General features: G+C 42.8%; 2 protein-coding genes across 2 annotated transcripts in view; one reads left to right on the top strand and one right to left on the bottom strand.

Annotated features, from left to right (window-relative positions):
• The window catches only part of CEP44 (centrosomal protein 44), a 319,162-nt gene extending 316,442 nt beyond the window's left edge, over window positions 1–2,720 (bottom strand). Inside the window, exon 1 of the mRNA XM_086962444.1 lies at window positions 2,296–2,720. The gene's annotated coding sequence lies outside the window, so the exon portion shown is untranslated. The remainder of the gene's footprint in view (window positions 1–2,295) is intronic.
• The window catches only part of FBXO8 (F-box protein 8), a 124,687-nt gene continuing 103,496 nt past the window's right edge, over window positions 2,458–23,648 (top strand). Inside the window, exons 1-3 of the mRNA XM_086962446.1 lie at window positions 2,458–2,786; window positions 6,957–7,083; window positions 14,107–14,225. Coding sequence (XP_086818572.1) covers window positions 2,458–2,786; window positions 6,957–7,083; window positions 14,107–14,225 — 575 coding nt within the window. The remainder of the gene's footprint in view (window positions 2,787–6,956; window positions 7,084–14,106; window positions 14,226–23,648) is intronic.

The following is a 23,648-nucleotide window of genomic DNA, read 5'->3' as shown; positions in this document are numbered from 1 at the left end:
CCTTTTGGTTGAGTTTGCATTAAATTGCAAAAATGAAAGAACAAACAGCGAGAGGGGTTTGGGAAATAAATACAGGAGAGAGAGAACAATAAAGATGCACGCTACGCTCAGAGTATATATTCATCCTAAGAGAACACCCCACTATAAAAACATACATTGCACTGCTTCAGTTTCAATCATTATAACTATGCCTCTTCTCCTCTACTTTCTGTCACGTAAAATTAATAAGAGATGCATCTCCTTCTGGTAACAGGCGCTACGGCTCTCTTGTCCTGCCAGCCACTGGTCACTACATCTGATTGAGAAAAGCACCAAAAGCAATAGCTGCTTGTGCTGTTATCCTTGGCAAGAGCCACATCCGTTCCTATGAGCAGAGTTCCGAACTGATGTGGTGCATATGTTAAATATCGTAAGCACAGTGCAAGTGCTGTGCATTCAAAACCTAAAGGCAGTTCAACAAAAGCAGATTAAAAGGAGTACTTGGGCTATGGGGCACTGATAAGAGAAACACATGGTGAACAATAGGAAATAGTGATACAAGTAATAGAAATGTAGGAAAAGTAAGTGGCAATCACATAAATGAATGAAAAGTAAGAGCGGGGTGTAAGCCACTTTTCTAGATTTATATTACATACAATAGGTTTCAAAAGCACAGCGCAAGGGCTCTGCAGGCGTAAGCTAAAAAGACCTTTTCAGTCTTCCTTTTCACTAACTGGCATGCTATCACGACTGCACTCGTACTGTTTAAATCCTGGCGAAGGTAGTTGCTTTCAACCACTATGAGGATAGCGCTTTGGGTGCCCCTCCCGGTTCAACAAGATCACAATCCGTGAGACAGGCCTATGTCTTGGTACACACGCATAATCTGTGTTTGCCTCTGGTAACAATTATCAGTATTAGGGAGCCAGACAACATGACAGTTGGGCACTCAAAACAGGGGTACACATCCATTACCATGCAGATAGCTTTTCCATTCGAACATACTGTAATGGCTTAGTATCTGGCACTACACAGCTTAAAAGTGTAAAAAAAAAACTGTTGAGTTCTTATCTATTATGTTCAGTTGATTTATGCCAGATCCCCATTTTTGCTGAGAGTAAGTCTTGTATTTGGTTTGTTGCCAGAATATGAACAGCATTGTAACACATTCTTTCTGCCGATTTTTCAAAAAGAGGTTTGGTTTTCGGTTTGAGTTGCCTTCTAGTCTTTCCCAGTCGTCTAGAATTTAGTATTAGTCAAATAATTCTGCACACATGGAGCTAGGGTAACCAACTGGCATGAGTGCAAATTCAGGACGGTCAGCGTAAAAATTCAGGACAAAGTGTCAAAATTCAGGACAAAAATTCAGCACAGAAGGTCAAAATTCAGGACCAAAATTTTGGACAAAACATAAGATTTACAGACATATCAGAGGAGGTGGCACAATCGTGTATATATAAATAGACAACCAAAATAAATACAAGTCAATCAAGATCTGTGCTTTTAACAATAAACATTAATAAATAGTATTTTTGTATTTGTATGTTGAAATCGGTCTTTTAAATGTACAGTGAAAACTCTGTTAGTGATTCTATTTTTAGTTTCTCCAACATGGCGCCAAGACAAAACTAGAATGCTTTGCACTAGTCCCATGCAGGAGAAGGCACCCCACAAGCTGTCACTACAATTGGACCCGTTGTCATTCTAAAGTGCTAATCCGCTGCAGTCTCAGAATGACAATGGGCCAGTACACAGCCTGCGCCAGGTCCGGGAGAGCCCTCTGCAGGCAGCCTCTACAGATTAAAAGTTAAGAGCGAGAGGCCCCGAGTGAAATCTTTTAAACTCAAGGGGCCTCTCGCACGTGAAACTGCATTCCTTACTGAAATTTCCTATTTCGATTTTAGTATGATGCCTGTAAGGCGTCCGTAATTTGAGATCCCCAAATTACGTATGCCTTACAGACAACATACTAAAATGACGGACGGTCCGTGAAATTTACAGACGGTTGGTCACCCTACATGGAGCTGAAAAGGGGTATGATATCGGAAATACAGGTTTACATTTTAGTGCTGTAACATAATTTACACTTTGTTTTCCTTCATTCACACCCTTTTAGTGGAGCCGATAGCTAGCTACCTCATGGCCCAGAGGACGTGACTGGGGACACGTTTATAAAGATATTTAGCATGAATATTCGTGAGATAAATGTGCAAACTTTGAATCGTGATATAAATAACTTGGGTCACTTATCCTGATAACTTTCTAGAGTCAAGGGATTGCGTTGGGTTTTGTGTGTTTGCTAGTACTCCCACTTACCTGAATTTGTGGTACCTTGTTGTTTCCAGATTCTTTAGCCGCTTCTATTGCAGGCCTATCCTAGTACTGAAATGAAACTGAATTCCATGCCCACAATTATTGAAAGAACCTCTCCCTTGATCGTTTTTAATTTTCTATTGAAATCTTTCCTCAGGCTCGCACATGGGTCAGGCGTTGTGGAGAGTGGCAAGGAACCATCAGCTACAACAGGAAGGTTACATGGATACCGGATATTTCAATGCAGAGAACGATCGGAGGTTTAGTAGTAACAACGAGAGTAACCTGAACCACTGCAAACAAGTGCACAATGGAATAGATCTATACCAGCTGCTGAAAGCGCGAAAATCTAAAGAAAAACAAGGATTCATCAACCTGGAGATGCTGCCCCCTGAGCTGAGCTTTGCCATCTTGTCATATCTCAATGCAACTGACCTATGCTTGGCTTCGTGTGTGTGGCAAGACCTGGCTAATGATGAACTACTCTGGCAAGGGTACGTTTCTGCCTGATAAGACGTTACTAAGAACTCACTGCTGTGTATGCACTCCGAATGCAGATTACCCTTGAGCGCTTGGCTTCAGTTTTTTGTTTGTTTATTGCGTAACTTGACCTCTAGCCATAGCGCATCTTTTAGTTCAAGGTTTACTACTGGCAAATTAGCTAACGCATGTTGTACTGCTCCTATTCCCAAACTGTGGTTACCCTGCCATCTAGTGGTAGGAATGAAAGCTGTATCTGGAAACTGTTTAGGTTTGGCCACTGCTGGCACACCTGGTTTGCCACAATGTAAACAGACCACAACGCCCCCAGCTCAGCGAGTGACCGGAACAACTAGAAACTGAAAGGAACCAGTCAAACAGGTCTTTTGGGTGCTGTACTGGTGATGCGAGGGTGGCAGTGTTGTAGGTAGTGTGGGTGATTGATTGGCAGTGTTTAATTCCAACTAGCAGTCGGAGGGAATCGGTGTTTGCTCAGATGATCACATTTTAACCAGAAAGCTAGCAATGGTGCAAATGTAGCAATCGGGCCCGGCACCAGGATTGATGATCTAGGTGGGCCATGAGTAATCATTGTTGGGTCATGAAGATGAGTGGCAATATCCAAAGAATACAACAAAATGTGTCGGTTGCTTGATATTTCAGATGCTGACATCTGTGTAATGTTGAAAATAGTAACAACAGTGCCCACCACCCAATGAGCTACATGCTTTGCGTTTCCTGTTGCGAGAATTCCCGCACCGCAGTGTTCTGGCATTGATGAAGGGGAGGAGCACTGTCTGTCAGACCTTTAAGATACAGAAAGTGTGCAGCGTGATCACTGTCTTATGCAGCAGTAGAATGTTCCTGCTGCCACACTGGCCCCTTTGCTGCTTTTTATAAAAATAAAAAAAAATCGAAGCTTATCACTTTGCAATGCATTGAAATGTAAAAATATGGTGCACTAAGCCCTGTAACTATTTGGCACACACCTATCTAATATAATTTATCTTTTTTTCACGCACATGTTCAATGAATAAAAAATAAAAAAAGGTAGGGCTCTGGCTCAAATGCAGGCCACAGAAATTAGGAATGGCTTCCCTACTAAGGTGGGGAACACCCTGTGTTGTAAAATAGCCCTCATACACCAAAAGGACCCTTGGTGTCATGCTTCATCATTGGGGTCTTCGCACCCCTCTACGGGATGCGGAGTGCTACAACCAGCGACTACGCGGAAGCACTTATTGGACTATGTGTGGTGTGTTTGAAGGAATATTTATGTGCGTGAGTGGTGAGGTTATACGGTAAGTGAGGTTTAAAAAGGGCCTGGCTCGTGGGGTAAAAGATCATTTTAATCTGCCCCCGAGCTGGCGCTATTAAAAACGTGCAGTAAATGGAGGTGTATTATGCAGGACTATGTGCACTACCTCCTATGTGTGTGTGTCGACATGTTTCGGAGACGAAGCTCCTTCAGGACAGGGTACACAAATCCCCACCTTACTCGCGTATCTCTACTTAAAACATGTAATTATTTATAAAAGTGCAAACTAGTGCAGGTCCTAATATGTACCTACAAGAGGAGAAAGTCACAGATTGTCGACTGTTATTAGTTAAATCCTATGCCTCCTGAGCCTCAGGAACGTAGAGATTTACCTGCAGATTCGCTACGAAATCTAGGAGACACTGCTGCCTGACTACCCCATACGCGGCTCCGCTGAGAACGCCCACTAATAACAGTCGACAATCTGCGACTTTCTCATCACCCTGTCCTGAAGCAGGAGCTTAGTCTGCACGTTTTTAATAGCGCCAGCTCGGGGGCAGATTAAAACTCTGAAGTACCTTAAACTGGGCACTTTCAGCCTCTTTTGTTATAGAGAATATGTGCAGGATTCCCGTTCATTTATGCAGAATAGCAGTTACCAACTCAGCTAACTTCATACTTCACTTCAAACCAGTCCCCAGGCCTGAAAGCAGTTCACAGTCAATCGTGTTAATCCATAAAATTAAATGATTATGCAGAGCCTGTAATGCTAGGTAAAAAGAGCAAAAGCTGGTTTCCAGTTCTGAATGGCCTAGGATGGGCCTGGGATGTTAATTTGGTGGTCCCGGCCCACCCTTTACAACCAGGTCTGCTAACAATAAGATACATCATTTATACAGGACAGTCCAGCGAATGCCGTGTTGGGTGCTTTATTTATTTGTTTACAGTTTCATATAGCGTAAACCATACCCAATCGGTGCCAGACACCTTTCCAAAAAGAACAGTTACATTACATAAGCACTTTTGTTTCTTTAAATTACATTTTATTCAGAACAAGATTCAGCTGCTGGGTATAATTAAGTTAAACCGAGTTTAACTTGTGAAAAATGGCTGCCCAGTGTCTTTTAAGAGTAAATGTGAGATCAACCCATCTTATTCTATATGCAGTTTAGTTTTCCATTGCGTTTGATTCCAAACGATGGCTGTCGCCAATGTGGAATGTTTTTGATCTATGGACTTATCAGGCAAAGTCCTTTGTTTCTAACTTCAGCGAACTGGGTCTTCAAGGTGGGGAGAATTGTCTTTTATAATTTAGGCAAATCTATAGTGGAGGAGTATTCCTGTAGCACTACTGCATATACTCTTAAACATGAAACGTGAAACATGATGTAATCCTAGGGAAAGCAATTCCTATTTCTTGAATAACATCTTGGGGTGTTGGAGTATGTGAGATTTTGGGTGGACTCGTGTGTATGTTATACTATAAGCCATGGTAATACCCATTATCCTCTCCCCAACCCTACTACTAGGGGAACGATTATGATCTTGTTTGGAAACTGTCCCGAACAAATTGGTTCCGGACTCGTTTCCAAACTAATTGGGTCCTGCGAGACCAAACGACCGATTACGATGCTTCCCAACATCGTTCGGTCGGATTCGCTGTGACTTCAATGGGAGCCTGTGTTCCGAACGCGATCACCTGCTTCCAATGAAAAAAGGGGTGGTTGATGGAAACCTTGCATCCTTTGGCGGGCACCCCATGCTGCCTGCCACATTGTGCATGGTTAGGAAGATGGGTCCCTTGTATACCCCCACGGGCTACATATCTATGCCTTCACATGAATGGGGGCACGCAACGGGCCCCCAAACACAGATTCCGACAGTTGTTTAATCTCTGGCAACCCGAATTGGAACAGCTGTCCGACTCGTTCATTGTAATCGTTTATCCGGAAACCTTTGCCCAAAAGTCTCGGACTGTCCCATTGTCTTTCGAAACCGATTCGGACTGCCCGTACAGTTTCCAGGCATCGTAATCGGTAGTTGGGAAATCTGTACGATTCAGTATGAAATAAGGTTACAAATCGGATTCTGAAATACCGAATCCCATCCGGAACCTTTCCTAAAGACATAGTAATCGGCCCCTATGTTTTGCTGTTTGTTTAAATCTTTGTATTGCACTTGCTCTACTCGCTTTCTTAAACGGATATATCCAAAATGAATATACGCCCTGGTTGTCTAATAGGGCTAGGACTCCCACGAGAACCCAGATAGGAACTCAAGAACAGCAAGCCCTAATTGCTTTTGATTTGTTTCTTAACAACAATACTCATGGCGTCATGTTGTGATCTAATTCACAATGAGATTAGCTCTGTGTAATCGGGGAACCCTAAGAGAGAACTGTGTAGCTACTTCTGGGATTCCACGTGTCCTATGGTGTCATTTCGTAGCATTATAGTGTGGCCAGTTGACAAATGGAGTCCAGACCTTTGTGGATTCTTTTGTACCCCACCATCTTCCATCTTGGCTTCCTGTGAGTGATGTTTATAGGGGCCATGAATCCTTTGGTTAATTGTGCACAATAGAAAATAAAAAATAAGTATTAAAGGGAGCATGAGGGTGCTGGCCCAGGACCCTCCAAAGCAAACACGTGTCCCCTTTACTACAGTTTCCCGCATGCCAGGTACTGTGGAAGTTAAATGATATAAGCCACCGCCAGGTGTTCCAGTACCGTGCTTGAATTGTGTGGTTGCATCAGCTTTCTTTATCCTGACTGAAATCAGCATATCTTACTTATGTCATTAATTATGGAAGACGACAAAGTAGAGCAATTTTTCATTGTTAGCATTAAACATAGTCATTATGTTAATTGAAGATTGCCTATTGTGACCTTCTCTTGAATTGTTGTGCAGTGTCATTTATTTTACAGGTTATGTAAATCAACATGGGGTCACTGTTCCATTTACAAAAGGAGACCACCTCTAGGCTTTTCATTTAGAAAGCTTTACATGTGGCTGGATGAAGGCAGCCTTACCTTCAATGCCAACCCAAATGAGGTATGTTGTTATCCGTTCTGTCATATTTTCAGTTTTTGATAAATATCTAATGTATATCTTACAGGTTTTGCCTATCAGTTGACCTAAGAGATGTTTGTATTATGTCCACAATGTGAAGTCCCACCCAAGCGGACTAGCTTTATAAATGAAGCAGTAAAGCCAAATTATGCTACTACTTTGTCTGTATCGGAGCAACTAAGATGACTGGTTCTCCTTTTAGCACTTCACTCTCCAGTTTCTTCTCTACAAATATCAAGAATTAAGACTCTGCTTCCTATGTAGTGCCTTACATAATTGATCCATGCATGCATTCCGGAACATGTTCATGTGAAAACCTCCAACATATCTTAGATTACTTGATTGCACTGTATTCTCCCTTTGACACTGCAACTATCCCATTCACCTATAATGGGAACTACATCTGACACACCCCGTGATACGGCCTCTTTGTTCTTTCTGCAAACAGTCCACTGGCTCATCTTGTTTATCCTCTGCAGATTGCCTAACAATTGGTGGCACCCCCGAATCTATAGCCCTGATTCTCCTTGACACACCTTAACTCAGTAGTGCCCTTCATCTGCAGCCTGTAGGGGGGCCTGCTTAAGGGTTCACTGACAGAATATTGACCACAGAAATATAGCTGTAAAAATATCCAGGTAAAAATATAGAATGCAAAAATATCGACTCCCTATACTTAAAAAGGTAAGTACAAAAATACTGTTTACAATAATATAGTTGTATTAAATATCGATATTAAAATATATATAATTTAACATATTAAAATGAACATAAATTAAATACTAACTTTAATTTATAAAAAATAATTAAATACATAATACAAACAAATACAACAAATAAACTTCCTTTGAAAAATGTAAACACATATATATAGTATATTTAATTATACATACATAAACTATTTTAATTAATGTGTATAATTTAGAAAACCTTGAATAGCATATTATCAAAAATATATGTAAACATATTTCAATATACCAAAAACATAAAATAATAAAAAAACTGAATTTAGTTAACAATAGAAATGAAACAACACACTTATTTTAAAATGTAATTACAATTAAGTGAAAAGCATAAATATCGCAAAGTATAATATTATTATTATTATAGTCCAACCCATAAATATATATATATTACAACAAAAAATTAATACAAATTAATATAATTACATCTACATTTCCCACCAAATTAAAAAGAAAACATTGTTCTACTACTAAATATAAAAATTATTACTCCCACCTAACAAAACCCAACAGTAACAAAATATTTTACACCACACAAAAATAAGATTTACTATTGTAACTACAATAAATATAATATTACATAAAATATCACAATATACTCAAATTTACTATTCCCACTACACTTTAACAAAAAAAGCAATTCCCACTCCACTCAGTGCAACAGTAGGGAAAGTGTTGGATTGTAGAGGGGTAAAATTTACTATTCGCACTCCAGTCAGTGGAACAGTAGGGAAAGCGCTGGATTGTGGAGGCGTAACATTTACAATTCCCAATCCAGTCAGTGCAACAGTAGGGAAAGTTTTGGATTACGGAGGGGTACAATTTACTATTATTCCCTCTCCAGTCATTACAACAGTAGGGAAAGTGTTGGTTTGCAAAGGGTTCAAATTTACTGTTCCCACTCCGGTTTGTACAACAGTAGGGAAAGTGTTGTATTGTGGAGGGATAACATTTACTATTCCCACTTCAATAAATGCAACTGTAGGGAAAGCGCTGGATTGTGGAGGGATAAAATTTACTATTCTCACTTCAATAAATGCAACAGTAGGGAAAGCGCTGGATTGTGGAAGGGTAAAATGTACTATTCCCACTCCAGTCAGTGCAACAATAGGAAAAGTGGTGGCTTGCGAAGGGGTAACATTTACTATCCCCACTCCCGTCAGTACAACAGTAGGGAAAGTGTTGGATTGCGAAGGGGTAAAAATTACTATTCCCACTCCAGTCACATCAACATTAAAAACCAAATACCTTCAACAAAATAAAAATATTAAAACAAAATATATATATAAATATGTTGGGGAAAAAATAAATATTATTAACAAAATTAAACAATAAAGACATTATAATGTTAAATACAGATCACTAATAACTACAAATACAAAGATGATTTTTATACAAATAACTTTTATTTTGAAATTATTTACCAACAAAAACATTAACTATTACATGAATTTAGTTTAGTTACTTCCCCAGTTACTTCCCATCTTACAACACAAAGAAATTCACAACCTGCACTTAAAACATTATTTACACCAATAATATATTCATCAACAAATTAATTTTCATTATTAAATATTAATTACATATTTATAATTAATGTACTTCCACAATATACCCCCACAAAACACACAACACAATTATTACATTAATTTTTATCAATTTAAAACAAAATATGAATTGCTTAAAACTGATTTACTTCCCACCCCATACACTACACAACCCACATCTAAAATGTAAAAATAATGAATTGATTTGCACAATTAACATAATAAATTAGCAGTTAAACATTATTTATGACAATCCAAGTTATAATTCATCAAAATTAACTTCCCACCTTTTACCCCAATAATCCCCACAACCTACACCAAAGAGTGAACTTTAGAAACATCAATTACACAATTAAAAATAATTTTCAATGAAATAACTAGTAGTATTTAACAACTAATTAAGTGAAATTACTACTCACCCTTTACCCTTATAAACCCAAAACCCACACCGCATAAAGGAATTAAACGATTAACATAATTATCAATAATAATATTAATTATCAACTAATTATTAATTAAAAACACATTACACAATTACCATAATTAATTATCAATTAATTAATATTAGTTAACAAACAAAGTAATAAATCATTAAAAATAAATTACTTCCCACCCTTTACACCTATAAACCCCACAATCCGCACCTAAAAGAATTACACCATTACCATAATTATCATCAATATAAATTAACAACTAATTATTATTTACAAATAAATTACTTCCCACCTTTTACACCCATAAACCGTACAACCCACACATAAAATGTACCCTAAAAAATTTCAAGAACAATTAACACTAATAAATATTAATTAAATAAATATACTAAAAAATAGTCATTACTTTATTATAATTAAATTACTTCCCACCCTATTCCGATATAAACCCACAACTCGCTATGGAACTAAAAGACGCAACATTTTATTAAATTAAATGTAATAACTAGTAAATATTTGACACATATATTAAAAAACATAAACAATACTTATACAAAAAAATGTACCCCATACATTTAAAATATATACTAAAATACATAACACTGATTACTAAAATAAATATTTTAAACAACTATTTTTGCAAACGAGATTAATGACTTCTATATTTTAAAAATTGATGTTCCTTTCCCTAAAATCGATATTCGTGTCCACAATATTCTTGCTCATGATATTTCTGTGTCATGATATTTCTAACTCAATATAAGATAATTGTGTCAGTCCATATCACTGACTCAAAATTTTGTCTGAAGACCAGGGTTAACTACACTGTTTGAAATAGGATTGGGCCACCTTCGCTGAGAGCTAGCCAAGTGGGTCCAAGCAATTTCTTAATTGGAGCAAACACAAATAAAATCTACATTACTTAATAACGAATACGTCATTATTTTACAGACATAATAACATATCGCGAAACCAAGGATAGACAGAATGTACAAAAATGATCCTTCCATTTCTTATTGGACATCTCATTCTTTGTTGTCTAGTTGCCTACAGTAGCCATTTTACAGTCTGTACATTCATTCATTCACTGACCGATGTATTGAGTTCAACTAACCAATACCCACTGAAAATCAGATAGCGGAACAATTTTTGCTGTAACTTTGTATCACTTCTTTAGAATGCTACTTATAGGTAATACCCACCACATACACAGTAGTTACTGTTTAGTGAAACACATTCTGTATTTTTGTGGAAAGTATTTTTATAAATAGCCTAGATCTCTCAAACTATGGGATGGGGTAGCCCAGTCTTGGATAATCGGTTTCAGATGGCTTGGTAGTCTGGGATGGTGTATTAGAAGAGCATAATGGACATAAAGTGCTTTGAAACAGGTACGTTTATTATCTGTTTTTGACTTGGGGTGGTTCTACTGGAATATCGGGTGAGTACATTAAACGACTCCATAATAATAACAACTTGATACTTGCATGCCAACCCCATCCACTAGTGCTGATGTGGTTGGTTTGCTGTTTCAAAGTAAATAATAAAATAAAGACCCACATGTTCATGAAGAACATCTCCTTGAATAATACCTTGCATTCTTCTAGTTCTCTTACTTCTGTATGATTGTACATCATGCCATGTGTGTAACTTCTCAAAGCTAAGAGGAACTGTTAAGGTTCGAAGGCTTTACGTTTGAATTCAAGCTGGTGAGTGTATTTTTGGTGATGGAAGACTTTCGCAGTGAGTGCCTTAGAGACAGTGACTGGTCAAGGCAACTTACAAATTACTTTAATGTTGTCTTTGGGCAGATGCCTCTCACCCACTGAGATGTCATGATTGAGATAGCAAACAGATAGAAAACAGAATGGTAATTCCTCTTTGGAAGCGGTGTCCCCTTTCTTTGCTAGTTCAGCTAAGAGACCGAGGGACTCAATCTTTCATTTTTTAAAGTCGTGAGACAGCCAGCAGGTCATTGGCTGAGCAGCTGTTTATCCACCTGGATGTTTATCCACTTGGGAAGACGAGAATGCCCAGATCTTTCTTGAGCGCGTGGGATAAGAGGGAAGGGATTCGGTAAAGCCTTGTGGCATGCTTGTCCATGTAAGAAGTTTTCCCGAAATTGAGAAAGCAAAGAGGTATCGAATGTCAGGATGTATTAGGATTGAAAATAAAGCAGCATCGGTGTCCACCACAGTGAGCCATTTGGCAGGGGTCGTAAAATGAGATAACATTGTAGCAGGTCTTGTAGAGTCTCACTGACCTATAGCCAATCTAGTCGTGCCCTCTGTGGTTGGTCTGATAGGTTGAGTTTGATGTTAAGAAGTCAGTCTCTTGTCTCGCGCATCCTGCGCTTTACTGTTGTACTTCGCTTATTGTGCCGTTGCTTGCTGCAGACCCTGATGCAGAGGTCTGGCCCGGGACCAGGGTTCAATTCCCGCCTCGGCGGCTCTTGGGCTCAATTTCCCCGGACCTGATAATTCTCGCCTTGGTGCCTATTCTAATCATGGGTCCCACTCTGCAACTCTGGGCAATAGCTTACTTAATCTCCACAACGGCCCCAACAATGCTAGAATGCCTGGCTTCACCTTGGGGGTGTCCAGGAGTGGGCACTTCACAGGGAAAGGCAAGGAAGGGTTCCTCAGCGGTATTCGTACAAGCGCCGAGATGCCTCATGGTGATTTGTGCGCTATACAAGTACCATTACATTACATCCTCTGCATCCACCTGCACAGTATTTGCTGGTACCGTTTCTGCCAGAAGAATTGTTGGTGTTGCTCAGCTTCCTTCCGGACATTACCTGTGATGCAGCCCTGGCGTCTTCTGCTGGCACGCTTCTCCTGTCCTTCTGCCAGCTCCTTTTTTCTGGTGTTATTTGTTCAAAGAACTAAGAAGGAAGCTGAGCAGTGTAGGTGCAAGTCCTAATCCTGTCCTTCTAGTGGATAATTTAGTATTTCAGTCTCTCTTGGATTTTTTTTTTTTACACCCCACATCTGAGACTCTTGGTTACGTATGTTGGCTTCCTCATACCAGATTAGGAAAAAAAACATTTGTTAGCTTCTGCCTTTCTTAAGTTCTTTCACGCTTGTCCACTGCACCTCTTCATTTTGAAATCTCTTCGTCACAGCCTTTCATGGCGTACAAAGGTTCCAATGCAACCGAATCAGCATACCCATTTCATTCATGCATTCATCCACTAAGAACTGTTCTTAGTGTTATGGACACTCCTTTGCCACCTCCTGAACCCTTTCTCGAGCTTTCTGCTTTAGACTGTCTTGTTTCTAACTTCTAGTATACTGGCACCGTCCCGTCCCCATACCAATGTAAACCGATTTATCCCATCATCACCTGCTGAGATGACAATTTTCAAAGTTCTCCTAAAATAATTTTACAGCCAGTTAACCAAATCAGACTTCAAATGTCCTAAATTTTCAAAGTGTATTGGCGATATCCGATTTGATCACTGGCCATTCCTACACCTAAATTCCTTCCTGGAGAATCTTCCTTCTTACCTACAGGGCATGGGGTCTTCTTGAGGAGTCCGGTCCAGCTCCTCTCCTTGTTTCTTGTCAAGCATAGACACTTCCAGCATAAAACACCAGGTGAGGTAAAGAAATTCTGAACACTCACCAGTTTGTATTCTAAAAATATTTATTAACAAAAGAAACCTAGATCTGTAAATCATAGGACAAGGTGACAACAAAAGGAGCATAAGCTAAACAAGCAATGACAAGATAGACATTCATAGGATTTTATACATTGAGCTCCAATTGAGATCCGGAATGAAATTGAATCAAAGTTATTGCAGGTTCTGAAATCATGAGAACATTTAGAGACAGCCTTCAAATAGATACAGAAATGCAAACCACCACTTAGCAAGCTAATCCGAAATTTCTTGCCTAAGTGCCAAATATGGAACCAAGGTTTTTCATGTTTTGGACGGACACAACTGGAAGGTGTGGTTCGCATAATCAGAAAATGCCTGTAACATTTAAAGCTAGCAAATTTCTCCTCCTCATTATACTTCACATTATAGAAAATTGTGACTGTAAGGAGTGGGGTTATTAATTTGCGAGCGTAGACAAAGTATTTACAGAGTTTATTCTAATTGATTTTGAGACACCTGTGTAGATTTGTAGTAGAGTATGATGGGACCTGTTCTTACAAAGTATAGAACTATGAAGGAGTACATCTTTTTAACACACCTTTTTTTACTTAATAAACAAATGATTAGACACAAAGACGAGTGCTAGTATTTATGCAAATTAATTTTTCTTTCAGGGCATTGGATACTTTATGTCTAGAGGTATACTTGATGACTCACCAAAGGAAATTGCAAAGTTTATTTTCTATACAAGAACACTAAATTGGAAGAAACTGCGACTCTATCTTGATGAAAGGTAATGTACTTGCTGCTGATAAGAAAAGAAAACCTGTACTCAAGCCTTCGACTATTTGTTCAGGTATATTGTTTCAAGGCTAACAACTTTAGTGACTTTTTGTAGCACTTTGGGAGGTAAACGTCCAGAACTTGAGTTGCACCAGTTTGAAAATCATCATAATTGCTATTGTCCAACAGCTAAATGTTCAGCTTGCCATGCAGGAATGTGTGTGTGACGTGAACGTCACTCACTCTGCCCTTCGCCACCAGTTTAAAGTAAAACCTTTTCAAGAGGATTGTGTTTTTTTCCAGAGGAGAAAGATTATTCCTCAACTTCATAATGCTAATAGGGTTGGGTTTGATCTTGTGACCTGCAGCCCGCAGCATATTTCAGCAGTGTGCCTTTAATTCACAGAGGCATTTTCCAGCTTGTTACAAGAGGCTCCTTTGGAGGGTTCAACTTGAGTAGCAAAGGTATAACCAAGAATCTGCGAGTTCAGGTATGCAGAATAGTTGAAGTAATAAATCAAGGTTCAAATGATTTTGTAGCCCTTCCATACCTACTTGATGAGGTGAATGTCCCTCTGCTGATGATGTACACAGTCCATCCTATCCCCTGTGTCTAGCAGCCAGAAGCTTTGTACCTTGATTCTGTAATAAAAACGTAGAAAGTACTTTTGATGTAATTGGAATTAAAACGTTGTGCAATAACACATAACCAACTTTTCTTGGATTTGCCCCAGAAAATGGACGTTTGTGTATATGTATGTTAGATGTTTTTAGGCCATATGAAACCAAAAGGCAGGCGAGTTGTACTGTGTTAAAGACCAGCACAAAGTGATAGGAGAGGCACCTTGTTTGTGCACTGTGAATGCAGATAGGAGAGGCACCTGGTTTGTGCACTGTGAATGCATTGTGTTTTTTAATCTTTATCTCTTTCCTAAATTTGTAGCATCTTTGTACAGACCTAATGAATATGGAGACGTTCTTTCTACTCTTGGATGCATAAATGGAAAAGGGGGCATTGCTTTTTTTTTTTCTTCACATCTAGGGGTCGATTATTGTCTTGTTCGGAAGGGCTCCATATCGGATTCAGATTTCCCGAATTCGATTTGAAACCCTTGTGCCAACCGAATTGTACATTGAAGTCAATGGGAGTCTGAACGAATCATAGCCGGAAGCAACCGGATACATCCAAATCGCTCATTAGAACTCACCTGATCAGAGTGGTCTGGAAAGCATTCTTGGACCGATTCTGTAGTAATTATTTCCAGATTAGATCGTAATCTGCCCTTAGTCTGCAGTCTGATAGTTTCCAGGGCTATGGATGTGCTGAGATCCAACAGAGATGTTGAACTTGTCTGCAAGATAAGCGGAGGAACTGTTTGTGAAGCCCTTGTAAATTATGCAGCTGTTTTCAAGGGGAGCAAATGCACTTGCATCAGGATGGGGTTAATGTGAACATATTTCTTCTTGCCCTGAGTGACACATGCAGCATGTAGGATGTCCTTCAGGGGTCCCATTAAGGAATCTGGGATAGTGTGGAGCAGGGCATTACCTCCGTCCAGATGGAGGCTACGAGGGCTTGAACCACGGTTCTGAAGTTGTTTTTTTTGAGACAGTGTTTCACATTCTTTGGAAGAGACAGTTGGCACTAGGCTGTCTTGGTTGTTTAGGTCTCGACTATTCTATCCCGCAGGGATAAATAGACAAGAGTATATTAGGCAAACCAAGCTCTGAAACCATTGCGGATTTCGTACAGTTCCTGTGGTGCACTCGTGCGAAACGCTCGTCCACATCAAACCGATCAGCCTCGCTCCCACAGGCATCTGAAGCTTCCCCAGCGCGCGCTCGGCCTCACTTCTCCTCCTGCCTAATTCACCCCTGCTGTTTCACTTTCACGGTCACTGGGCTGTGCTCTAGTTCACTATGCCGAGAACTTCACTTCAAAAAGGGATACGCTCCCCCGCCCCCTGCTTCACACTTCCTAGGAATGCGCACCCAGCCCCCGCAATGCCGAGAGCATTTCCTGGCTGCTTTTAATGACATTTTTTTTTTCTTTCGGAGATGTTCTTGTTTTCTTGGTTTGCCCCCAAAGCAGACCCCTCCCACCTCCAACAAAGCATTGAGCGGCGCCCGTCGTGCGTCTTTATTCATATATTAATGCCTCCTGTGTGCTTTGATTTTTCTTGGCTTACCACGGAAGCACACCCCTCCAACCTCCGACACAGCATTGAGCAGCGCTCCACGTGTGCCTTTATTTATATATTAATGGCTCCTGTGTGCTTTTATTCTTCTTGGCTTACCTTGGAAGCACACCCCTCCCACCTGTGACACAACATCGAACAGCGACGTGCACCTTTATTTATTTATTAATGGCACCCGTATGCATCCGCTCCCCCGCCCCCTGCTTCACACTTCTTAGGAATGCGCACCCCGGCCCGCAATGCCGAGAGCATTTCCTGGCCGCTTTTAATTACATTTTTGTTTTTCTTTCGTCGATGTTCTTGTTTTCTTGGTTTGCCTCCAAAGCAGACCCCTCCCACCTCCACAAAGCATTGAGCGGCGCCCGTCGTGCATCTTTATTTATATATTAATGGCTCCTGTGTGCTTTGATTTTTCTTGGCTTATCACGGAAGCACATCCCTCCAACCTCGGACACAGCATTGAGCAGCGCTCCACGTGTGCCTTTATTTATATATTAATGGCTCCTGTGTGCTTTTATTTTTCTTGGCTTACCTTGGAAGCACACCCCTCCCACCTCTGACACATCTAACAGCGACGTGCACCTTTATTTATTTATTGATGGCACCCGTATGCCCCCACAGCACCACCACAGCATCACTCCGCAACACCACAGCATAACTCAGCACCACCACATTATCACTCAGCACCCCAACACCATCACTCAGCACCACCACAGCATCACTCAGCAGCACCACTCAGCACCACCACAGCACCACTCAGCACCACCACAGCACCACCACAAAATCACTCAGCACTACCACAGCACCACCACAGCACTACCACGGCACTACCACAGCACCACCACAGCACCACTCCGCAACACCACAGCACCACTCCGCACCGCCACAGCACCGCTCAGCACCACCACAGCACCGCTCAGCACCACCACAGCACCGCTCAGCACCACCACAGCACCACTCAGCACCACCACATTATCACTCAGCACCACCACAGCATCACTCAGCACCACCACAGCATCACTCAGCACCACCACAGCATCACTCAGCACCACCACAGCATCACTCAGCACCACCACAGCATCACTCAGCATCACCACAGCATCACTCAGCGCCACCACAGCATCACTCAGCGCCACCACAGCATCACTCAGCGCCACCACAGCACCACTCAGCACCACTCAGCACCACTACAGCACCACCACAGCACCACTCGGCACCACCACAATACCACGCAGCATCACTCAGCAGCACCACTCAGCAGCACCACAGCATCACTCAGCAGCACCACAACAGCATCACTCAGCACCACAACAATACCACTCAGCACCACCACAGCATCACTCAGCACCACCACAGCACCACTCAGCATCACTCAGCGCCACCCCAGCATCACTCAGCGCCACCCCAGCATCACTCAGCGCCACCCCAGCATCACTCAGCGCCACCCCAGCACCACTCAGCACCACCACAGCACCACTCAGAACCACCACATTATCACTCAGCACCACCACATTATCACTCAGGAGCATCACGCAGCACCACCACAGCTCCACCACATCACCACAGCACCACCACAGCACCACTCAGCACCACCACAGCACCACTCAGCACCACTCAGCACCACATCACAGCATCACTCAGCCACACCACAGCATCACTCCGCACCCCCACAGCATCACTCCGCACCCCCACAGCATCACTCAGCACCCCCACAGCATCACTCAGCACCCCCACAGCATCACTCAGTAGCACCACATTATCACTCAGCACCACCACAGCACCACTCAGCACCACCACAGCACCACTCAGCACCACCACAGCATCACTCAGCACCACCACAGCATCACTCAGCACCACCACAGCATCACTCTGGAACACCACAGCATCACTCTGGAACACTACAGCATCACTCTGGAACACTACAGCATCACTCTGGAACACTACAGCATCACTCTGGAACACTACAGCATCACTCTGGAACATCACAGCATCACTATGCACTGCCACAGCATTATTATGCGCCACCACAGCATCACTCAGGGCCTCCACACCATCACTCAGGGCCTCCACAGCATCACTCAGGGCCTCCACAGCATCACTTAGAGCCACCCCAGAATCACTCAGCACCACTACAGCACCACCACAGCACCACTCAGCACCACCACAATACCACTCAGCATCACTCAGCACCACCACTGCACCACTCAGCAGCACCACAGCATCAGTCAGCACCACCACAGCACCACAACAGCATCACTCAGCACCACCACAGCATCACTCAGCACCACGACAATACCACTCAGCACCACCACAGCATCACTCAGCACCACCATAGCATCACAGCACCACCACACCACCACAGCACCACTCAGCGCCACCCCAGCATCACTCAGCGCCACCCCAGCATCACTCAGCGCCACCCCAGCATCACTCAGCGCCACCCCAGCATCACTCAGCACCACCACAGCACCACTCAGAACCACCACATTATCACTCAGCACCACCACATTATCACTCAGCAGCATCACGCAGCACCACCACAGCTCCACCACACCACCACAGCACCACTCAGCACCACCACAGCACCACTCAGCACCACTCAGCACCACATCACAGCATCACTCAGCACCCCCACAGCATCACTCAGCACCCCCACAGCATCACTCAGCACCCCCACAGCATCACTCAGCAGCACCACATTATCACTCAGCACCACCATAGCACCACTCAGCACCACTCAGCATCATCACAGCACCACCACAGCATCACTCAGCACCACCACAGCATCACTCTGGAACACTACAGCATCACTCTGGAACACTACAGCATCACTCTGGAACACTACAGCATCACTCTGGAACATCACAGCATCACTATGCACTGCCACAGCATTATTATGCGCCACCACAGCATCACTCAGGGCCACCACACCATCACTCAGGGCCTCCACAGCATCACTCAGGGCCTCCACAGCATCACTCAGGGCCTCCACAGCATCACTCAGGGCCTCCACAACATCACTCAGGGCCTCCACAACATCACTCAGGGCCTCCACAGCATCACTCAGGGCCTCCACAGCATCACTCAGGGCCTCCACAGCATCACTCAGGCAGGGCCTCCACAGCATCACTCAGGGCCTCCACAGCATCACTCAGAGCCACCCCGGAATCACTGAGCATCACTCAGCACCACCACAGCATCACTCAGCACCACCACAGCATCACTCTGGAACACTACAGCATCACTCTGGAACACCACAGCATCACTCTGGAACACTACAGCATCACTCTGGAACACCACAGCATCACTATGCGCTACCACAGCATTATGCGCTACCACAGAATCACTCAGGGCCTCCACAGCATCACTCAGGGCCTCCACAGCATCACTCAGGGCCTCCACAGCATCACTCAGGGCCTCCACAGCATCACTCAGGGCCTCCACAGCATCACTCAGGGCCTCCACAGCATTACTCAGGGCCTCCACAGCATCACTCAGGGCCTCCACAGCATCACTCAGGGCCTCCACAGCATCACTCAGGGCCTCCACAGCATCACTCAGAGCCACCCCGGAATCACTGAGCATCACTCAGCACCACCACAGCATCACTCAGGGCCTCCACAGCATCACTCAGGGCCTCCACAGCATCACTCAGGGCCTCCACAGCATTACTCAGGGCCTCCACAGCATCACTCAGGGCCTCCACAGCATCACTCAGGGCCTCCACAGCATCACTCAGGGCCTCCACAGCATCACCCAGGGCCTCCACAGCATCACTCAGGGCCTCCACAGCATCACTCAGGGTCTCCACAGCATCACTCAGGGCCTCCACAGCATCACTCAGGGCCTCCACAGCATCACTCAGAGCCACCCCGGAATCACTCAGCACCTCCACAGCACCACTCAGCACCACCACAGCATCACTCAGCACCACCACAGCATCACTCAGCACCACCACAGCATCACTCAGCACCACCATAGCATCACTCAGCACCACCACAGCATCACTCTGGAACACTACAGCATCACTCTGGAACACTACAGCATCACTCTGGAACACTACAGCATCACTCTGGAACACTACAGCATCACTCTGGAACACCACAGCATCACTATGCGCTACCACAGCATTATGCGCTACGACAGCATCACTCAGGGCCTCCACAGCATCACTCAGGGCCTCCACAGCATCACTCGGGGCCTCCACAGCATCACTCGGGGCCTCCACAGCATCACTCAGGGCCTCCACAGCATCACTCAGGGCCTCCACAGCATCACTCAGGGCCTCCACAGCATCACTCAGGGCCTCCACAGCATCACTCAGGGCCTCCACAGCATCACTCAGGGCCACAGCATCACTCAGGGCCTCCACAGCATCACTCAGGGCCTCCACAGCATCACTCAGGGCCTCCACAGCATCACTCAGGGCCTCCACAGCATCACTCAGGGCCTCCACAGCATCACTCAGGGCCTCCACAGCATCACTCAGGGACACGACAACATTACTATGCGCTACCACAGCATCACTGAACGCCACAGCATCACTCCGTGCCATCATAGCATCAATCTGTGCAACCATTCAACAACAACTGGTTCAAATATGTTCTCTCAATATTTCAAGCTTTATTACAAATGTCACAAAAAGATGTTAATATTTCACTTCTGTTCTTGGATGTTCGTCACAAAAAAATACACTGAACATAATCTTCACAAAAGTCATTTACAAAAGTTTAAGCTATTGCCATTATAATTTACAATCACTTTTATTTAAGTATTAATTATTTTAAAAAATGTAAACGCCATTGTTATTTGTAATATCAATACATCTAAGTCACGTAAATACAAAACATGTTGCATTACAAATGCTATAGGTGTCACATTTGCGAAAGTTATAACTATTGGCATTGTAAATGACAAAGCTATTAATTTAGCTATTTTCAAAACCAACACATAAATAAAAAAATTGTCATTTACAAGACCAATAGCTCAAAGTTCCTAATGCGAGACCTATTGCATTGCAAATGCTTGTTTTTTTGTGGCAGTTTGGTCCTCGAGGATGAGGTTGGTGTCCAGGATGAATTCACATGACTTAGCATTCAGTGGAAAATAGGGGTCAAAGCGGTCGGGCTTTATGCCATTGATCCGGGTTTGTATTGTTTTGTGTTTGTTATTATTGACAAATAACAGGACTTTGGTCTTGGTTGTGTTGAGCTTTGATAGACCCCTCAAAGTGTTTGTTAGTACCTGCGAGGATTAATTTCCAGCTGTCCTGCTCCTTGGGACAGCTGTCCAAGTCCTGCTACTTTTGGAGAGTTTTTCCATAAAGTGCGGTTTCCATTTGTGGTATGCCTTGCTGTCTGCCTGCCTACTGCCTACTGCCTACCTGATGTTCTTCTACCGTCTGCGCTGCTGCCTCTGGACCTGCCCTCTCTCTGCCCTGTTGCCTTTGGAGAGCTGATTTCCTTGCCCTGCTGTATTCGGAGTCTTTCTCCAATTACACGCTTTCATCCCTGCCTACCTACTTTATGGGGGAAGATCTGTGTGAAGAATAACCCGCTTTTCCTACATGCTGCTTGTTTTTGCTGCACAGCTTGCACTGATCTGTCCCCATTCATGTCTAGGATGGAAAAGTGTGAGTAATCTATTGTATTTATTTTCTTCTCTGTCTCCTTGTTTCTTTCTCCTCTGATTTGCCACCCCGCATACCTGTTTGGCCAGTTGGTGTGCAGGTGGTAGTCATTGGTGGTTACTCCTTCTATTCTGTTTCATTCTTCTCCTTGTTTATATATAGGTGGATGGGTATTGGTTTATGTTTTTCTGTTTTATCACATTTTTCTTTTTGTTTCTTTTTATCCCACTGCTCTTCAAAGTCTCTGGTTCGCTCTTCTGTTCGTCCAGTTTCTGCTTCTCTCTTTTCCTTTTGGAAGACCGGAGGATATGTAGTATCATGGTTCTAATGTGGTTCATGCTATGCTAGTGGAATTCTCCCTGAATGATGTAATATGTAATGTTGGGAGTGTGAGGCTACAGTTGAGAAGGGTTGAGCAGCATGCTGGCTGCTCCTGGTGGGGCTGATCTATCGGATTTGTAACTACTACAATAAATACTCTTGAAACTCTGCAATCTGTCTGGACCAAGTCACTACAGACTCATACTCAAACATGCCTTCATGAATAGCCCACATATTTTGGAATATAGATAAGTATGAAAAGTAGATTTCATGTCAGCTGAAAGAGGGATCATTAAACTGGGATGCAACCAAAACCAAAGCATTAATTTAGAGTTATCTTGACATTTATTGGGTCTGTTCACAAGGAAATTAGAATATGTGCATTAGTACTGCACTGGTCTTACTTCACAAACTCACAAATCTTCCACTACTTACAAAACAAAGAATTACTTAAGAGCTTTGACCTTTCTCTGGTTCATACCCAAGTGGCTCACCCGACCCAGCAATTTACATTCCATTCTGGGAATTGTAATTTGCTTTACTAAAATATGCATCCAGAATTTCATTTAGCAGAATACAACATAAATGTAATGCGGAAGAGCTTCCAGATTTGGGAAATTCATAGGCTCAATTTTCTGTTAACTTAAGGCTGTAGATCCAAATTTTCAAATGTCTTGAAGAAAATGTTGGGAGTTTCAGCACCAATGCGATATACCATTATTCACACCTTCTGTGGAGCAGCAGCTAAGAACAAACAAGGACCCCTGATTCTGTGGCGGAGGAATGGGCTTCTTGTATTCAGACAGCAAGTTTTCCCCACTCAAGCATGCTCCGTTCCCTAGCCTATCTACTCCCCACCACTCATGTCTTCTTTTTTGCTTCTGTTGATGAAGTAAAAATTCGTAAGATGTCATGAGGGAAAACTCCTGCTTGGTCTTCAGTGTTTCCCTATCTCTGCAAGCCCGATAACTCGAACTAAACAGTGTTGCATACATCCATTTTGATCTGGCCAGCTTAGTCAGCCATCCTGCAAGGGCCCATCCATTCACTGGCATTACCAAAATGTGATGTTTCGTACATTCACATGCTTGAATATTTTATGTCACTAGGCCTGGAATCCACAGCAGTCAATGTTATCATAGCACTGTCTCACACACTTGAGATAACAATAAAGAGCCATAGACTGTAAAAAATCCATTCACCTTATTTTCAGCCAGATTCATGAAAACCGAAATCTGCGAATTCTAAATAGCGATTAATACCGAATCGCAATTTAGAATTCGCA

The sequence above is a fragment of the Lissotriton vulgaris genome, chromosome 3_1 (genome assembly GCF_964263255.1).
Source record: "Lissotriton vulgaris chromosome 3_1, aLisVul1.2, whole genome shotgun sequence".
Lineage (NCBI taxonomy): Eukaryota > Metazoa > Chordata > Amphibia > Caudata > Salamandridae > Lissotriton > Lissotriton vulgaris.
Note: the sequence above shows the minus strand (reverse complement) of the source record. Positions and strands in the feature narration are given on the sequence as shown.